The sequence below is a fragment of the Gadus macrocephalus genome, chromosome 11 (genome assembly GCF_031168955.1).
Source record: "Gadus macrocephalus chromosome 11, ASM3116895v1".
Classification (NCBI taxonomy): Eukaryota; Metazoa; Chordata; class Actinopteri; order Gadiformes; family Gadidae; genus Gadus; species Gadus macrocephalus.
In genome coordinates, this window is record NC_082392.1 from 9363166 (window position 1) to 9379663 (window position 16498).

The 16498-nt window shown below is 50.5% G+C and overlaps 1 protein-coding gene across 1 annotated transcript in view; it reads left to right on the forward strand.

Annotated features, from left to right (window-relative positions):
* Positions 1–16498, forward strand: part of erfl3 (Ets2 repressor factor like 3) — a 48095-nt gene that overhangs the window by 19179 nt on the left and 12418 nt on the right. The window contains exon 2 of the mRNA XM_060064118.1: positions 9300–9534. Within this exon, the coding sequence (XP_059920101.1) occupies positions 9300–9534 (235 nt within the window). The remainder of the gene's footprint in view (positions 1–9299; positions 9535–16498) is intronic.

Consider the following 16498-nt stretch of genomic DNA (forward strand, 5'->3'; position numbering starts at 1 on the left):
ACGCCAGGTGGGATAGAAAGATTGCTTTAAGACATCGGTAAAGCTAACCCAGTAGAAATGCATTAGCACCGAGGTGAACTTCCCCAATGGAAATGCATTGACACTGAGGTGAACTACCCCAATAGAAATGCATTAACACAAAGGCGAACTTCCCCAATAGAAATGCATTAACACGAAGGTGAGTATCCCCATCCCCAATAGAAATACAGTACCTCTGAACTCTCACAGAGGTAAGCGGCAATTTAGCCCACATAATGGTTTATACTAACATGGAAGACACGGCTGCAGTCCAGCATCTAGTGTGGTAGGAGGAAAGAGGAACAACACATGAGGTATAGCTTTGAATGGTGTGGATTATTTAACATCAGGAGGAAAACCCTTGGTGATGTCCCCCACAGTGTGAGTGGCCCCATAGGGAAAGTGGTGTGTCATTACCTGGCTTCACTCAATTAAAGTTTCAAATCAAACATAGATTGGGTTACAACCATTGTGTGTGTGCGTGTGTGTGTGCGTGCGCTATTAGGGGAGAACGTTGGTGAGGGTAAATATACCTCCCAGCATCGAGGGAGTGACAGTACTCATCCCTCCCACTGACACAATATTATTCTGCTGCTTTTCAGACCCTCTGGGAAGCATACACATAGGCAGCACACGCATGCACACACTTGCATAAACATACATTGAAAAAGAGATGCGCACATGCACGCACTCAACCACAAGTCACCCTGCTGCAGAGACCACTGCCTCTTTCAGTCCCCTAGTTCCCTTGTGGGAAGTGTGTGTGTGAGTGTGTGTGTGTGTGTGTGTGTGCGTTTGCGTGTGTGTGCGCAGGCTCTTTTGGGAGCTCCCATGTGAGGGACTATCTGTTTGGTAGAGATGTTGCTAGTTACATGGGCTGTGGTTGGAGTGTCTTTAGCTTTCCCCGGGGGTCCACCGCCAAACCATCACATCCCCAGAGAAGAAAACACCCTCCCCTCTCTGCCTCACTCCCTCTCTCCCTCCTCCCCTCACCTGCATCCCTATTACCCATGAAAACAGCAGGGCCTGTCCCTTATTACCCTCTACCCACATGTTCACGAGTTGGACTCTGCGCATCTTGTTTTCGCTACACTGAGTTCCTCAGTGAGATGTGTACTTCTTCAGTCTTAATAGCATATAAGTATTGTTTGATTTAACCTTTACTTTACAATGTACCCTAAAAGAAAAGGCGCCATCCCATTGGTGCAATCTGTTTCTATGGACACAGTTCGTGTCCCACGTTTTCTCTGCAATCTATTCCAGATTTCAGGGGTGAAATCATTTACACTCCTGAAATGTGTTTATCTGTCTATCACATTATACTTTTGTGTGTGTGTGTGTGTGTGTGTGTGTGTGTGTGTGTGTGTGTGTGTGTGTGTGTGTGTGTGTGTGTGTGTGTGTGTGTGTGTGTGTGTGTGTGTGTGTGTGTGTGTGTGTGTGTGTGTGTGTGTTAATCTATTTTTGGTCCCTTCAAGGCCACTGAATCCTCATTCTCTTCCTCTATCTCTCTCTCAATCTCTCTCTATCTCTTTCTTTCGTAAGTTGTATGCGTCCCTCGATCTATATGTTCTTATGGTGGTTACACAGCCTGGGGCTGGGAGAATACATATGACGTTCATGAGTAGTGCTACCACTGGGGTCCTTCACAATTGAATGTAAACATTATAATAACAGCAATTTCATGTTCTCTTTTCACACTATTGTGTTCTATCAACTTTTTACAATGCACTTACTTTTTCGCTCTATTTCCTCAATGTAAACACGATCATCTTAAAATGTATGTTCTATTTCAGATGATCCTTCCAATAATATTCCCCGTTGGTTCCTTCTCTCACCCATTATCTAATTCATCTACCTCCTCCAACTCCGTCATCTCTCTCTCTCTGTCTCTCTCTCTATCTCTGTCTCTGTCTCTGTCTCTGTCTCTCTCTCTCTGTGTCTCTCTGTTTCTCCTTTAGTATTTACCTAATGAATGATTAATAGACTTTGTGGGAATAGTCCAGACACTCGAGGCACCATGGTCTCCCATAACATCTCTCCCCCCCATCCTCCCCTGAAACTGCAGTAGCCCAACCATTTTCTTTTTCTTCCCTCTCTCTTTTTTCCCTCCCTCCCGTCTCACAACCTGCCTTTCTTTTATTCGGTGCCAGTCTTTCTCCGCCAACACCTCCAGGCCTCATCCAGCCACTTGACACTCACAATTGCACTATCTTTCACACACACACACACACACACACACACACACACACACACACACACACACACACACACACACACACACACACCAGTGCAGTGTGTTGGACAATCACCATTTGTTTCATAAACCTAACGGCATTAAACTCCTTCGTAGACACTACACAGACACACACACACACACAGAGTTTGCGGTTGTGTTTTCCTCACATGCACGCTGAGGTGTAAGCAGCGCAGAGGTCGGCCAGCAACTGTGCACCACTGTGGCCCCCTGGAAAAGCCCTGAGTCTGCAGCTCCCCTGTGAGTCTGGCACGCCTCTGCCAGTCGACTAGCTGCTGACTAGACCCCCGCCTCGCCTCCTCCTGCTCCTCAACCCTCACTCTGTCTGTCTCCCTGTAACCCTGCCTGTCTCTCTGTCAGCCGCTCCGATCGTCTGCCTCCCTGATCGTAACCCGGTCTGTTTGTCCGACTTCCAGTCCGCCCATTTCTTCCTACTTCCCATCATCTTCCACCCCCCCCCCAACGTCCTGTCCCGTCTCTCTCTCTTATCGCTCTCCCAGCGGTCTAAACTTGACATCTCAATCCTGGGCTTGAAACTCAGCGATGCAGCAGGCGATGGTGTGTGTGAGAATGTGCTTAGAGCAACAGCAGGGGCCTTAGGTCAAGAGGTTCACAAAGTGGCAACACACAGGTAGAATGACCCAGTCGGCCACATATTGTGTGTGTGTGTGTGTGTGTGTGTGTGTGTGTGTGTGTGTGTGTGTGTGTGTGTGTGTGTGTGTGTGTGTGTGTGTGTGTGTGTGTGTGTGTGTGTGTGTGTGTGTGTGTGTGTGTGAGATGGGGGCTGCGCTTGGCCCATCAGGCCTGCCTACGCTCCCCTGTGTATGTCATGTCATTAGAGTGGCAATGTTGAGGCAATGATGCCATCACCCGGTCCATAGCACCCTCTCCGTATTTCTTTCTTGCTCCATCTCTCTCTCCGGCTCTGTCTCCGTATGTTTTCCTTTTAGTATTTTCGCGCCAACACTTTCTTTACCCCATTGCGTTGTAAGTGTCATTTTTGTTTGGGCGGAGGCGGGGTCCTGGTAGGACTGGTGTGCGTGATACATATGATCGTACAAAGAGATGCACTGCTGCAAGTGAAAAAAATGACAGAAGCGGACGAGCCCCATCTGCAGCCATAGAGAGAGAGCGGGAGAGGATAGAGAGGGGGCTGACAGAGATGGGTGAGGAGGAGGGGAAGGGTGGGAAGATGGAAGGGGGTGAGGAGAGAGAGAGGAGGGGGGCGAGGAGAGGATGGAGGAGGGAGAGAGAGAGAGAGAGAGAGAGAGAGAGAGAGAGTGGGAGAGGAGGGGGGAGAAAAGAGAGGCGATCTGACCTGGATGACAACAGACTAACAGACGCGCTATGATCTCATCGCTCTCCACACCCTTCCAGCCCCTCACCCCTCCAGCCTCTTCCTCCACTCCAGCCATTGTCTCCATCTCTCTTCCCACTTTTGTTTCCCACTCACCCTCGCCCCCTCTTTCTCCCTCCCTCTCTCTCTCTCTCTCTCTTTCTTCTCTTTGCCCCACTTGTCCTACAGCTCACCCCATCTCGTCTTCCCTCCTTGTCTTTCACCCCCACCCATCCGCCACTGCTTTTTACCACCTGCCCCCCACTCATCCCATATTCACAACTCCTTATCCCTCCCTTTGCACACACACACACACACACACACACACACACACACACACACACACACACACACACACACACACACACACACACACACACACACACACACACACACACACACACACACACACACACACACATTGTGTGTGTATTGTATGTATAGTGTTCTGGAGCAGAGATTAGGTGCACCCGTATCCTCAACTCTCCAACTCAGCATTACATTATTGATGATCTGTGTGTGTGTGTGTGTGTGTTCTGTGGCTTCTCTACATTGTGTAATGGCTATCTAGTGTCTCCCCCAGGAGAAAGGGAGGGAGGGGCAGTGAGAAGGAGCACTGAGGTCAGGGAGGTTAAGTGGGGGGAGGGGGGGTGGTGATTAGGTCATGCTCTTGTGCCTTATTCAGAATCTCTGTCGCTGTCTCGCTGTGTGTGTGTGTGTGTGTGTGTGTGTGTGTGTGTGTGTGTGTGTGTGTGTGTGTGTGTGTGTGTGTGTGTGTGTGTGTGTGTGTGTGTGTGTGTGTGTGTGTGTTTTGTCCTACTCTATGCATACAGTCATTCTGACTGCACACATATTTGCTTTTTGGGTATGCCGATGAAAGAGATTTGTGTGTGTGTGATACCGATCCAGTGTGAGTCAGGACAGCTCGGCCCGCGGCAGGCTCAGGGTGGAGAGCAGGACAAAGACACCTGTTCTAACTCCCCCGGTCTCCACATTCCTCTTAACATAATCCCCATATCTGCTACACACACACACACACACACACACACACACACACACACACACACACACACACACACACACACACACACACCTACAGTCACACACACAGTCACACACATGCTTGCAGAAGCATACTCACGCGTACAGCAATACCCAAAACAAAACAAACGCGCAACCACACACATATGTACATTTGTTCGTACACACACACACACACACACACACACACACACACACACACACACACACACACACACACACACACACACACACACACACACACACACACTTGCACAAACAATCCGCAAACACACACAGAGACACATACTCTCCAAGTGTATCAGTCAAAATAATGTGTGCAACATTGTTTAAGAACTATGCAAAGACAAGGTTTATAGATCACATTAGCTTTTCGATGGTATGGGCTTTGATTGGAAAACTGAGGCGTTACATCATGCTATAGGTATGCGTTACCAGCAGTCTCTCACACACACACGCATGTCATGTTTTTCATGGAATAATGAGTAGCCTGTGGTCCTCTGTGCTTTAGGTAGAAATCGTCTCCTTGTTCCTATTCCCACACAGGCTGGCTGCCAGTCAAAGCAGTGCCTTGAGTATTTACCAGAGATCCATTTCACTCGATGACCTGAAATGTGATGCTTGCGAGTGGGTGTGTGCGCGATTGTGTGTGTGTGTGTGTCCGGTCGGAATCCTGTGTCTGTCGACCTCTGCGTCCTGTGCCAAAGTCAAAGTGATCATTATAGAGGCGTCAACACACACACACACACACACACACACACACACACACACACACACACACACACACACACCCCCTAACATCCAGTATTTCTCTGTTGTCCTGTTTTGTTCATATCTGTTTATTCTTGTTTTCTAAGCGTTTTGTTTATTTACACATTCAACAGATTCATTCACACTTGTTAGGCCTGCCGTCAATCATAGTTAAATCCCAGTGTCCCGCGTTGCATCTCCCTCCATCCCAACGTTTCTTATTTTTAATCCATTCGACTGTATTCCAGACACAGGCCCTATGTTGTGACAGGGTTGACTCACTATTATTGGTAGGTGTGTATTTTTCATAGGCGTGCGTCTGTTTGTTATTGTTTCAGCGTGCGGCTATAGGCTAGGAGCGGGTGCTCTTTGTGTCGGCGGGTGTGAGGATGAAGAGGAGTGTTTGTTTTTAAAGCAAACACCAACGGAAAGACATAACGGAGGAGTAGGAGGAAAGTAATGTTTGTTTTCCCCATTTGGAGCTTCCTCTTACCTGCACACAACTGGAAACCGGACTGACTAAACATGTGAGGGCCTGCAGTAACATATTGCTCTGTTCTGAATCATTGTCAGAATGAATTGCATTCAATAATACTACTGCTGCATTATTGTTTGCACTGCAGTGGCCGATCATGAGTTATCTTGGTATTAAGTGTTGTCTTACTTGAGTCAAGGTCATGAAATTGAATCTGATTGGTCCGTTACGTAAGCTAGCAAGCAGTCAACCTGTCCTGATTTGCCTCCAGCTTCAGAATGAGTTATTTAGTTCATAGTCAAACATCATCTTACACCTTAGCTCCCTCGTCTATATTCTAGTATATTATATATGGTGGAGTCTGGACATGATGGTGGTATATGGATGTGTAGGAGAGGAAAACTAGCCATCCTGGGCATGGAAATGAATTAATGAAAGTTGAGGAAAAAAATATATGATACATGGTAAGGAGATTGACAGTTCCCTGTAGCATAGCTTAAGCATTTGAACTTTTCGCTAGGATAAGACCCAAAAGTGTTGAGGGACGCCCACCTTCGTCTTTGCAGTGAATAAGATCAACGGTTTACAGTGTTTCCCAGAGAAATTTTGGAGACTATGGGGGGACCAAGCGATTGTTGACGGGGGGGGGGGGGGGGGGGGCGAGGAAGGAGCGATTGTTGACGGGGGGGGGGGGGGGGGCGAGGAAGGAGCGATTGTTGACGGGGGGGGGGGGGGGCGAGGAAGGAGCGATTGTTGACGGGGGGGGGGGGGGGCGAGGAAGGAGCGATTGTTGACGGGGTGGGGGGGGGGGGGGAATGAAACCCCCACTGAAGTCCGTAGGTTCACTACAGACAGAGGGTGCTCCATCACATATTGACACAGTGTTTCCCACAGACATTTTGGAGACTATGGGGGGGGGGGGGGAGCGATTGTTGACGGGGGGGGGGGGGGGGAGGAGCGATTGTTGACGGGGGGGGGGGAATGAAACCCCCACTGAAGTCCGTAGGTTCACGATACATGGATGCTGGTCTTATGCTGTTAAGGTAGTGCTCATACGTTAATGCAAAATTCCGAATGTCGCGCTCTCTCTATTTTTCAGGCAGACAGCCGAACTTCGTGCTCTCATGCAATCCCAATGAGAGCGACACGAACTTCGTCTGAGCAAAAAAATAAATAAATAAAAAAATAAAAAAATCATGTGCACGCAGAGACTATGGCGGCCGAAATTAGACTATGGCGGGGCGCCATAGTCTCATCAATGTGTGGGAAACACTGGGTTTAACAAGATGTGCTGGGAAGGTGTAATGCATATTTCACTAAGGAAGTGTAGGAGCTGGCGGAAGGGTCAATAATGTACAGCGTGGTGCAGAACCGGATCTCTGTGTGGGTACGAGCCATTAATCGACGGCATTCAGAGCGATTCATATAGATTGTCCACTAATGCCGAGTTGCTTAGCCGACGTGCTATTGACATTATAAAGTGTTACGCAACAGCGGTTAAATGGTAAAGAGTGACCCAGCACTGCAGAGAGGGATTATCTGGACTACCCCTGGCCCTCTGTCCTCTGAACAAATCCATTGACAGAACTGAACAATGGTAATCTGTTGATCGAGGCCTCTTGTCTTTGTCAGGACCACTGTGAGCAACGTCACAGTGGACGTCCTTGCTGATGTGAGCTTGTAATGTAAGGCTGGAATGCTGTGCGTGGGTCGAAATTAGTAATGAACCGCCCTCTGTGTTGCTTCTGTATCATCCACTCTGTGACAAATATTGGTTTGAGGTTGATGATGGTGGTGAGCTCCGAGGTTATTATTGGGTGGCTCCCTGGGTGGTTCAATGTTCATTTTGTAACAGTCCTGATGGCCCTGGTGTGTCGCATCCTTTTTGATGAAGTAGAACGTTGGCCCACAGACACACACACACACACACACTAACGCAAACACACGCACACACACAGTGGAACATGTTCTCATGACACCCTTTCAAGATGTAAAGTCCTTGTAAACGTGCATTTGGACGGCCGCGGGGGGTGTGTATCACACATCACACATGCTCACAGCAGATAGTCATGAGCCCGCCGGTGTTTCCATCCGCCTCCTCCATGCTGCATGGAGGAGAGGAGGGGGGGGGGGGAGGACCTGACGAGTGGCTGCGTGCTTTCCTCCCATCATTGGAAAGATGATGGGGCCTTTGCTCCACAAAGCCCACTAATACCATAAGTGACTTTCAATGCGATGTCCATAATGTCTGTGTTGACTGTAGCCTACTTGTGAGACTATTGTGGGCTTTGCTTCTGTGATTATGCAAAGCTTTCCTCATGACATTTTTTCTATTTAGGTACAAAACCTAAACCTTCTATTTGCGTAGACAAGCATACAACAGCATGTGTGTTTGTACTCCGATTGCCCACACATTCCTTCACCATCGCAATACATCTGATAACACACAGAAAAGATGCTCTTTTGCCGTTAGACTTGCTAGAGGGATGTAGACAGACGTGTGAAACGCAGCGTACTAACATGAGGGTAGGGTGTGAGTCACACTGGGTTGATTATTTATTATCAACCCAGTAAAAATGTTACTCAAAATATGTTATAATAAGACCATTGTCGCCAATGACTGAAGAGTTTACCGAAGCAAGCACTGACCGCAGGTTTTCTGCCAACCCGTAAGGTCGTCGGTTGTATTCTCATTTGAAGCGTCGAGCTGCCTCTGAACAAGACGCCTGGCCCTCGCTGCCCCAGCACTCCAGGCTCCTGTCTTACCTGGCCGACCCCGTGAGGGTGGGTGGGTGGACGTGATTCATCCATTGCTAAGCAGGTTGAGTGGCCGCCGAGGATGCAACTGATCAGGATTGAAGCGCCATGCAAACACAGTCTATTCGCCGCTCCTTCCCCGGGCCCTGCTGCCTGTGTGGCGTGTGTAAATGGTGACGGAGGCCGCACAACAAAATGTCCTTGGCGGTAGGGAAGGGGCAGGGTGAGGCATGCCAGGGCAAGCAGCCTCCTCTGGAAGGCCGTAATCCCCCTTCTTCTCCTAGACCAGACACCACTTACCTGGAATAACTACCAGCTCTGGCTCTTATGTGTCATCTCATTGTAGCGCCACCCCACCCTGCCTGGCACCTGCGCTCCGCGCCTGATTTACACCGCTCAGCGAAACACGCCTGCCAAGTTTCCTCGTGTGTTAGAAGATGTCTTTTATTAGTGAGTCAATGCACGCTACCGGTGATGCTCATCCAGTTCTCCTTGTTGGCGCTACTAAAAACGTCCCATCCTCTCTTCCTAAGCGCACACTGTTATGGATTTCAAACACGGTTGTCGTTTTACAACGTGATCGGTTCACCCAGCTGTTCCGGTCTCCATGCTAAACCTTCCTCCTCTCCCCCTCCTTCTCTCCCTCTCGCTCTGCTTCTCCGACCCAGGTTTCGCCTTCCCAGACTGGGCCTACAAGCCCGAGTCGAGCCCCGGGTCCCGGCAGATCCAGCTGTGGCACTTCATCCTGGAGCTGCTGAGGAAGGAGGAGTACCACGACGTCATCGCCTGGCAGGGCGACTACGGGGAGTTTGTCATCAAGGACCCCGACGAGGTGGCCCGTCTCTGGGGGGCCCGCAAGTGCAAACCGCAGATGAACTACGACAAGCTGAGCCGTGCACTGAGGTACGCGGGGGGGGACACAGGGGAGGGGGGAGGGGAGTTGTTTACTTTGTGTCGGGGTAGGATGTCGCCACAGGCGTCATGTAGGTGAGGTTGTAAGCCAATGAGATTTCACCATATTTCTAAATCGTACACTGATGTGAACTGAACAAGACATGGCTGTGGTATTTGAATCCTCATTTGTTATAATATATGGACAGTGAAATACTTAATAGATGGGCCTGAATAGGATTTAATGTATTACTTTATCGAATTGTGTGGAAAACCTGGAAGTCACACAGAATTACATAAATACACCCATTCCAACAAACACCTGCATAGCACGCAAATATCCACCAGAAATCACTTAAGCCCAATCAAGCAATTACCCTGTGTTTGTGGAATAAGCAGCAGCTGTGATCCTTGGCCCCGCAGCGCAGGGGCCACCACTGATTTGATTGAGGCCGGACTTCACGTGGAACCAGTGGGTTAAACCAGGTCCGTCTTACACTCCCAGTCTATTTATACCCCCTCATCGGCGGAGCAGCCAACTGGTTCCTACCTGTTATAGCGCTGACGCCAGCCCTATTCTCAGAGAGGGGTCTACCTTCTTAAATATAGCACCCAGGTCATCCCACGCAGATGTAGTCTGGGCTAAATGGGAGCACAGCAGCCGGGCCAAGCCCCTCGACGTGTGAGGGTGTTGCCCCAGGGACATGCTTGGCAGGGGCTGCGGCCTGGTCTGACTTGGGGCTGGGTGGATGACTTCTGGTCCTGGGGACTGGTGTATGCTTTTGGGGGATTAGGAATGGCATGTGATGGGTCAACCTAGAGTCTATCAATGGTGTTGCTGTAATACATGAATATGCAATTATTATGTTCATGTTTCTGTTCTCGTGGTTCTTTTTCGAGAAGATATCAGTGCTGCCAACTTATCTAAATGAGCACTCAAACACAAGTCAAACACATAGACATAACGTGGACACACCATGCAAAACCTCAGACCACACTTTAAACATTAGAGCAGATAAGAGACTGGAGAGCTCGGGTGATTGCAGATGGTGTGATGATTGTATAAAATGTGGTTGGAATGCAACAATACCAATGGAAACACGCTAAATAATGTAAAAAAGCAAATGCTTGAAAAAAAAATTGTACGCTTTTGACTGTCCCTAAAAGGACCCACCTGTGTTTGGTGATGGTGTTTTGAATAATTGATGCTTGCGAGCGATCAATGGTATTATGCGTATTAGTGTTACATTATACATGACACTGGACACCGTCGGCTGTGGCGCGCAGCATCGGTGACATCACGCATCCACGGGTATCGCTTCTCCGCTATCGCCCGGCCCGCTGCGGTTAGCCTCGTCCTCTCCCTGTAGCTAGCCTCTTCACATCCGCCCCACCCCCCGTCAACACAGGAGCAAGAGGTCCTGAATAAGCACTCTAATGTGATAATAAACAACAGCGCGTAGGCTGCTATGGGGAGGACATTTGCATTGATTTGCTGAGTTCAGAGTGGACGGGCTTACAGTGTTTCACTTACCGCGCAGTCTGCTGCGGCGTTCAATGCTCGCTCTTCGTTGATCGCGGGGAATTACCAAGCAATTGCTAATGCAACAGCAGCGAACACGGGTTCCGCATGCTTTTATAGTTACATCAACACCGCCGCAGCCATCCAGAATTAGAGAGGAGAATGTGGATGAGGGATCAACCAGGCTGTTTATTTATAGGCCCTCCGGCCACTGATGTTGCAACAGCCTGGGATCCCAGGCCCTGCTAAGTGCGTGGCTGTGTATGTATAGCAGGTCTTAGTGCCGGCCGCTGACCCCGTCTCAAGGGCCGATTACCAACAGGTTTAGTCTTCGTGCCGCTGCCCTGGTTAGCTCTCCTGCCCCCGTCTCACCCCTCACACGTCACACGTCTCACCCCTCACACGTCTCATCCCTCACATGCCTCAACCCTGACCCTCCACCTCCCTAAAGACAAACCCTTCACCTTTCTAAGGCCGTGCAGACCCTACAATTACAATTACAATTAGGGCATTTAGCAGACGCTTTTATCCAAAGCGACTTACATCAGTTAATACACAGTCAACCATGGCAGAGTCAACCATGCAAGGCGACAGCCAGCTCGTCAGGAGCAGTTAGGGTTAAGTGTCTCGCTCAGGGACACATCAACACTCAGCTAGGAGGAGCTGGGGATGGAACTAGTAACCTTTCGGTTAGACGACAACTGCTCTACCTCCTGAGCTAAGCTGACCCTCCATCTCCACCTCCCAGACCCTCCACCTCCAGCTCCCAGACCCTCCACCTCCACCTCCAGCTCCCAGACCCTCCACCTCCACCTCCCAGACCCTCCACCTCCCAGACCCTCCACCTCCACCTCCCAGACCCTCCACCTCCACCTCCAGCTCCCAGACCCTCCACCTCCACCTCCCAGACCCTCCACCTCCACCTCCAGCTCCCAGACCCTCCACCTCCAGCTCCCAGACCCTCCACCTCCAGCTCCCAGACCCTCCACCTCCAGCTCCCAGACCCTCCACCTCCAGCTCCCAGACCCTCCACCTCCACCTCCAGCTCCCAGACCCTCCACCTCCACCTCCAGCTCCCAGACCCTCCACCTCCAGCTCCCAGACCCTCCACCTCCAGCTCCCAGACCCTCCACCTCCAGCTCCCAGACCCTCCACCTCCACCTCCAGCTCCCAGACCCTCCACCTCCACCTCCAGCTCCCAGACCCTCCACCTCCACCTCCCAGACCCTCCACCTCCACCTCCCAGACCCTCCACCTCCAGCTCCCAGACCCTCCACCTCCACCTCCAGCTCCCAGACCCTCCACCTCCACCTCCAGCTCCCAGACCCTCCACCTCCACCTCCCAGACCCTCCACCTCCACCTCCCAGACCCTCCACCTCCCAGACCCTCCACCTCCCAGACCCTCCACCTCCACCTCCACCTCCCAGACCCTCCACCTCCACCTCCCAGACCCTCCACCTCCACCTCCCAGACCCTCCAGCTCCACCTCCCAGACCCTCCACCTCCACCTCCCAGACCCTCCACCTCCACCTCCCAGACCCTCCACCTCCACCTCCCAGACCCTCCACCTCCCAGACCCTCCACCTCCACCTCCCAGACCCTCCACCTCCACCTCCAGCTCCCAGACCCTCCACCTCCACCTCCCAGACCCTCCACCTCCCAGACCCTCCACCTCCACCTCCACCTCCCAGACCCTCCACCTCCACCTCCAGCTCCCAGACCCTCCACCTCCGACACCCAAGTCCCTCCACCTCCACCACCCGGCCCAGACCCTCCACCTCCACCTCCACCTCCACCACCCCAGACCCTCCACCTCCACCTCCCCAGACCCTCCACCTCCACCTCCCAGACCCTCCACCTCCACCTCCACCACCCGGCCCAGACCCTCCACCTCCCAGACCCTCCACCTCCACCTCCACCACCCCAGACCCTCCACCTCCACCTCCCCAGACCCCAGCTCCCCAAGGCCCCCCACCTCCACACCTCCACACCGCCCTGGCCTGGCCCTCCACTTCTCTGCCTATAAATTGCACAGTCATTCCAAGCTCAGCTTTACAAAGCGATCATAGTGGATTACGATGTAAACACACAAACACCCTCACGCATACACACCTGATCAGAGGCCTACAGCTCACCACATCAGACAGGAGGATCACAGCCTCTCAATATGCACATCAATGGAAAAATGTCAGGAGGTTTAATGACTGAAGATTAATGAAGGCCTAAAAGCATACACATGAACATACCCACATACACACACACAGGTCTTAACTATCCCCATATGGTGTAGCGATGCAACATATAGGCCACCTTGTGATTCTCATATGGAGAAAACCTGGTGCTCATAATGAATGCCAGAGTCAGTGTGGCCCTCTGAACACTCACACACAATCACACATACACAATTCCACACTTCAAACACCATGGCTGTCCGTAATGTACTTTTAATCGTGGTGCCTTTGTAATTATTATTTTTACCCCCAATGATGTTATTCTTTCCCGTCTGCAACGCACATGTTAGAAATCCCCTTTATCAGGAAGTGTGTGTGTGTGTGTGTGTGTGTGTGTGTGTGTGTGTGTGTGTGTGTGTGTGTGTGTGTGTGTGTGTGTGTGTGTGTGTGTGTGTGTGTGTGTGTGTACATGCACCTTGGTTTTCCTGTTGGAAGGATACAGCCGTGGTCTCTGCGTCATCTCAGTCCCCCGCTTCCATGACTGCTGTGAAATCCCTTCTCCTGTAGAGATAAGCCCCCGTTGTGTGTTTGTGTGTGTGTTCATGTATGTGATTGAATCCTTGGTTGTGAATAAGAGGCACACATCCTCGTCAATCCTTGTACACTAAAATTATAATTTTGTACATAGATTTATATTTAACTTAGTTATTTTCATGTATTCATTGGCTATTATTTTGTCTGAGACGGAGGTTGTCTGAGACAGAGGTTGTTAGAGGTCTGCTTATCAATGCATATAAATCACACATGTATGAGCACATGTGATGGTAAGAACCCTCAGTTTAACGACCTGGCTGGGTCATTAGGAGCCCTGACCCTGGTGACCCTGGTGACCTGTGATCAGTTGAGTCGGTCGGCCCCTGCTCCTCCACTCCTCTTCTTAGTCCAGAGCTCTGAGGGCCTCAGTGGTAACCAAGTAGAGGTCCAGTCACACTCGGCTAATTAGAGGAAAAGGCTCTTTGGTGGATGTGAATTGGGCCATTATTGTTGGATAACGACAGTTTTCAATACATAAATAATATGAACACACACACACGTATAATATATGTTTGTATAATAGGTCAAAGATTCCCCACTCACCAATGTTCTTTGTGAATGGCATGTAGAAATAGTATAAATCCTTTTTTGTGTGCACACCACTCAAGTGAGGCCCACTGACTTGCAAAGCAGTAGACGCAGACGTCGTGCAAAGCAGCAGACGTGTTGCAGGACAAACAAAACAACACTGAAATGTCCTTTGCCTCGGAAAGGCTCATCTGAAGAACAATGGGACAAAGTTGCATACAAAGTAACATCCAGAACTCCTTGTAGAGTGGATGCTTAGCTATCACGGTAAAATATAAACTCAACGACTCAAAGAAGTAGAAATCACTGCATGTGAGCCCCATAGGCAGCGTTCCTGAGACTGTAGTATGCCCATGAATCAAGCTGCTCTCCAAAGGAACTTTGAATAGAAAGGAGGGAGCAGGTTTGAACTTCAGTTGGTGTGTAAGAGAGAGAAAGAGAAACAATGATATCATTTTAATGGGCAGGGTGCAGCACCAGTCACCAAGCCCAAGGCCCTCAACAAGCCTCCTTACTGGACCTCCTACCTTAAACAATGTCCCTTCCCGCTCTCCTGACACACACTAGACACACACTCCTAACACACTCAGAGAGAGGGAGTGAGTCAGAGTCAGAATAAGTCTATCGCCATGAGACACGTATGTGTACATGTTTGCCGGAGTGTGCACACCAAGGCGTCCGAGTCGCTCAAAGGGTACAATGACCTCCTAACCCGGGTAGACCACGATCAGTGCCTGCCTTCTTAATGAGTGCAATCAAACTAAGAGATCCCAGCAGGCCCCCCCCGACCCACCAGCAGCAATCACCACTCTGGATCCAGGTCACAGGTCACAGGTCGTTCGGGGGGGGGGGGTAAAGGCTGGGCAGGGCTGGCACGCACAGCTGGCAAAGATTAGCAGTATAGCAAGCACACCATGGACTCCCACAAGACACGGACCCACCGCCTCGTATTCATTACACACACACACACACACACACACACACACACACACACACACACACACACACACACACACACACACACACACACACACAGACACGTGTATGTGTGTACAGTACAATGTTGAGCACTTGCCATGGTGAATGAGGGCCCTCTATATTCCTTGAGCTGTGGGTGCCACTATCAATGGTACGCCCTCCAGAGATGTAAATCACACGCATACACACGCACACACCTCCATGGCCGGGCCTGTCGGTCAGGGGGTTCGACCCCATAAGGGCCCATTGTGTGGAGGCAGCGAGGGACGCAGGGGGCCCTGCGCGTGGATGGAGTGGGGCCGTCACCACACCACTGTGGTGTCGTTGTGTTGGCCTGTGTGTGTGTGTGTGTGTGTGTGTGTGTGTGTTGTCCCTCGGTGTGGTTATTGTCTCTTTGCATGTATGTTTTTCCGTACGTGTGCGTTATGTGCATCTCATTGTCCCCGGACAGAATAGGCCCTTTATTCACCACTCGGGCAGAACATGCACACGAGCCACCCTCCAATGACACTCTCACAGGCACGCACACACACGGACACACACACACACACACACACACACATACACAAACACACACACATACACTGGATGTGACTAAAAATGGAACATATCCTTTTTGCACGCACGCTCGTAAGCACGCACACACACACGCACACGGCATGTGACAACACCCCATCCCCAAATTAGACAGCCCAAACATCTCCCATTAATCTCTCTGTTGCGCACAAATCCAACACACACACACAAACCTGAGTGTGATCAGCTGGTGACTTCCAGCAATAGCACACGCACATGCACATTTGCGCATGTGTGGGTTGAATTTTGACATGTGTGTGTGTTTGAATGCTGTGTGTGACAGCGCAGGAGCCAATGCTGACGAAAGAGGTAGAAAATAAACAGAAGGCTCGTGGGGAGTATTGTAATCCCAACTTCCTGTCACGGTCAGCGCCTATTTACAGCCCAACAATGGGCCAGGAAAGTGTGTGTGTGTGTGTGTGTGTGTGTGTGTGTGTGTGTGTGTGTGTGTGTGTGTGTGTGTGTGTGTGTGTGTGTGTGTGTGTGTGTGTGTGTGTGTGTGTGTGTGTGTGTGTGTGTGTGTGTGTACATACTCCATTAAGCAAGGCTATCATACTACAGTGGTATTAATAGCAAGATGGTCCATTTCACGTGGCTTTCTACACC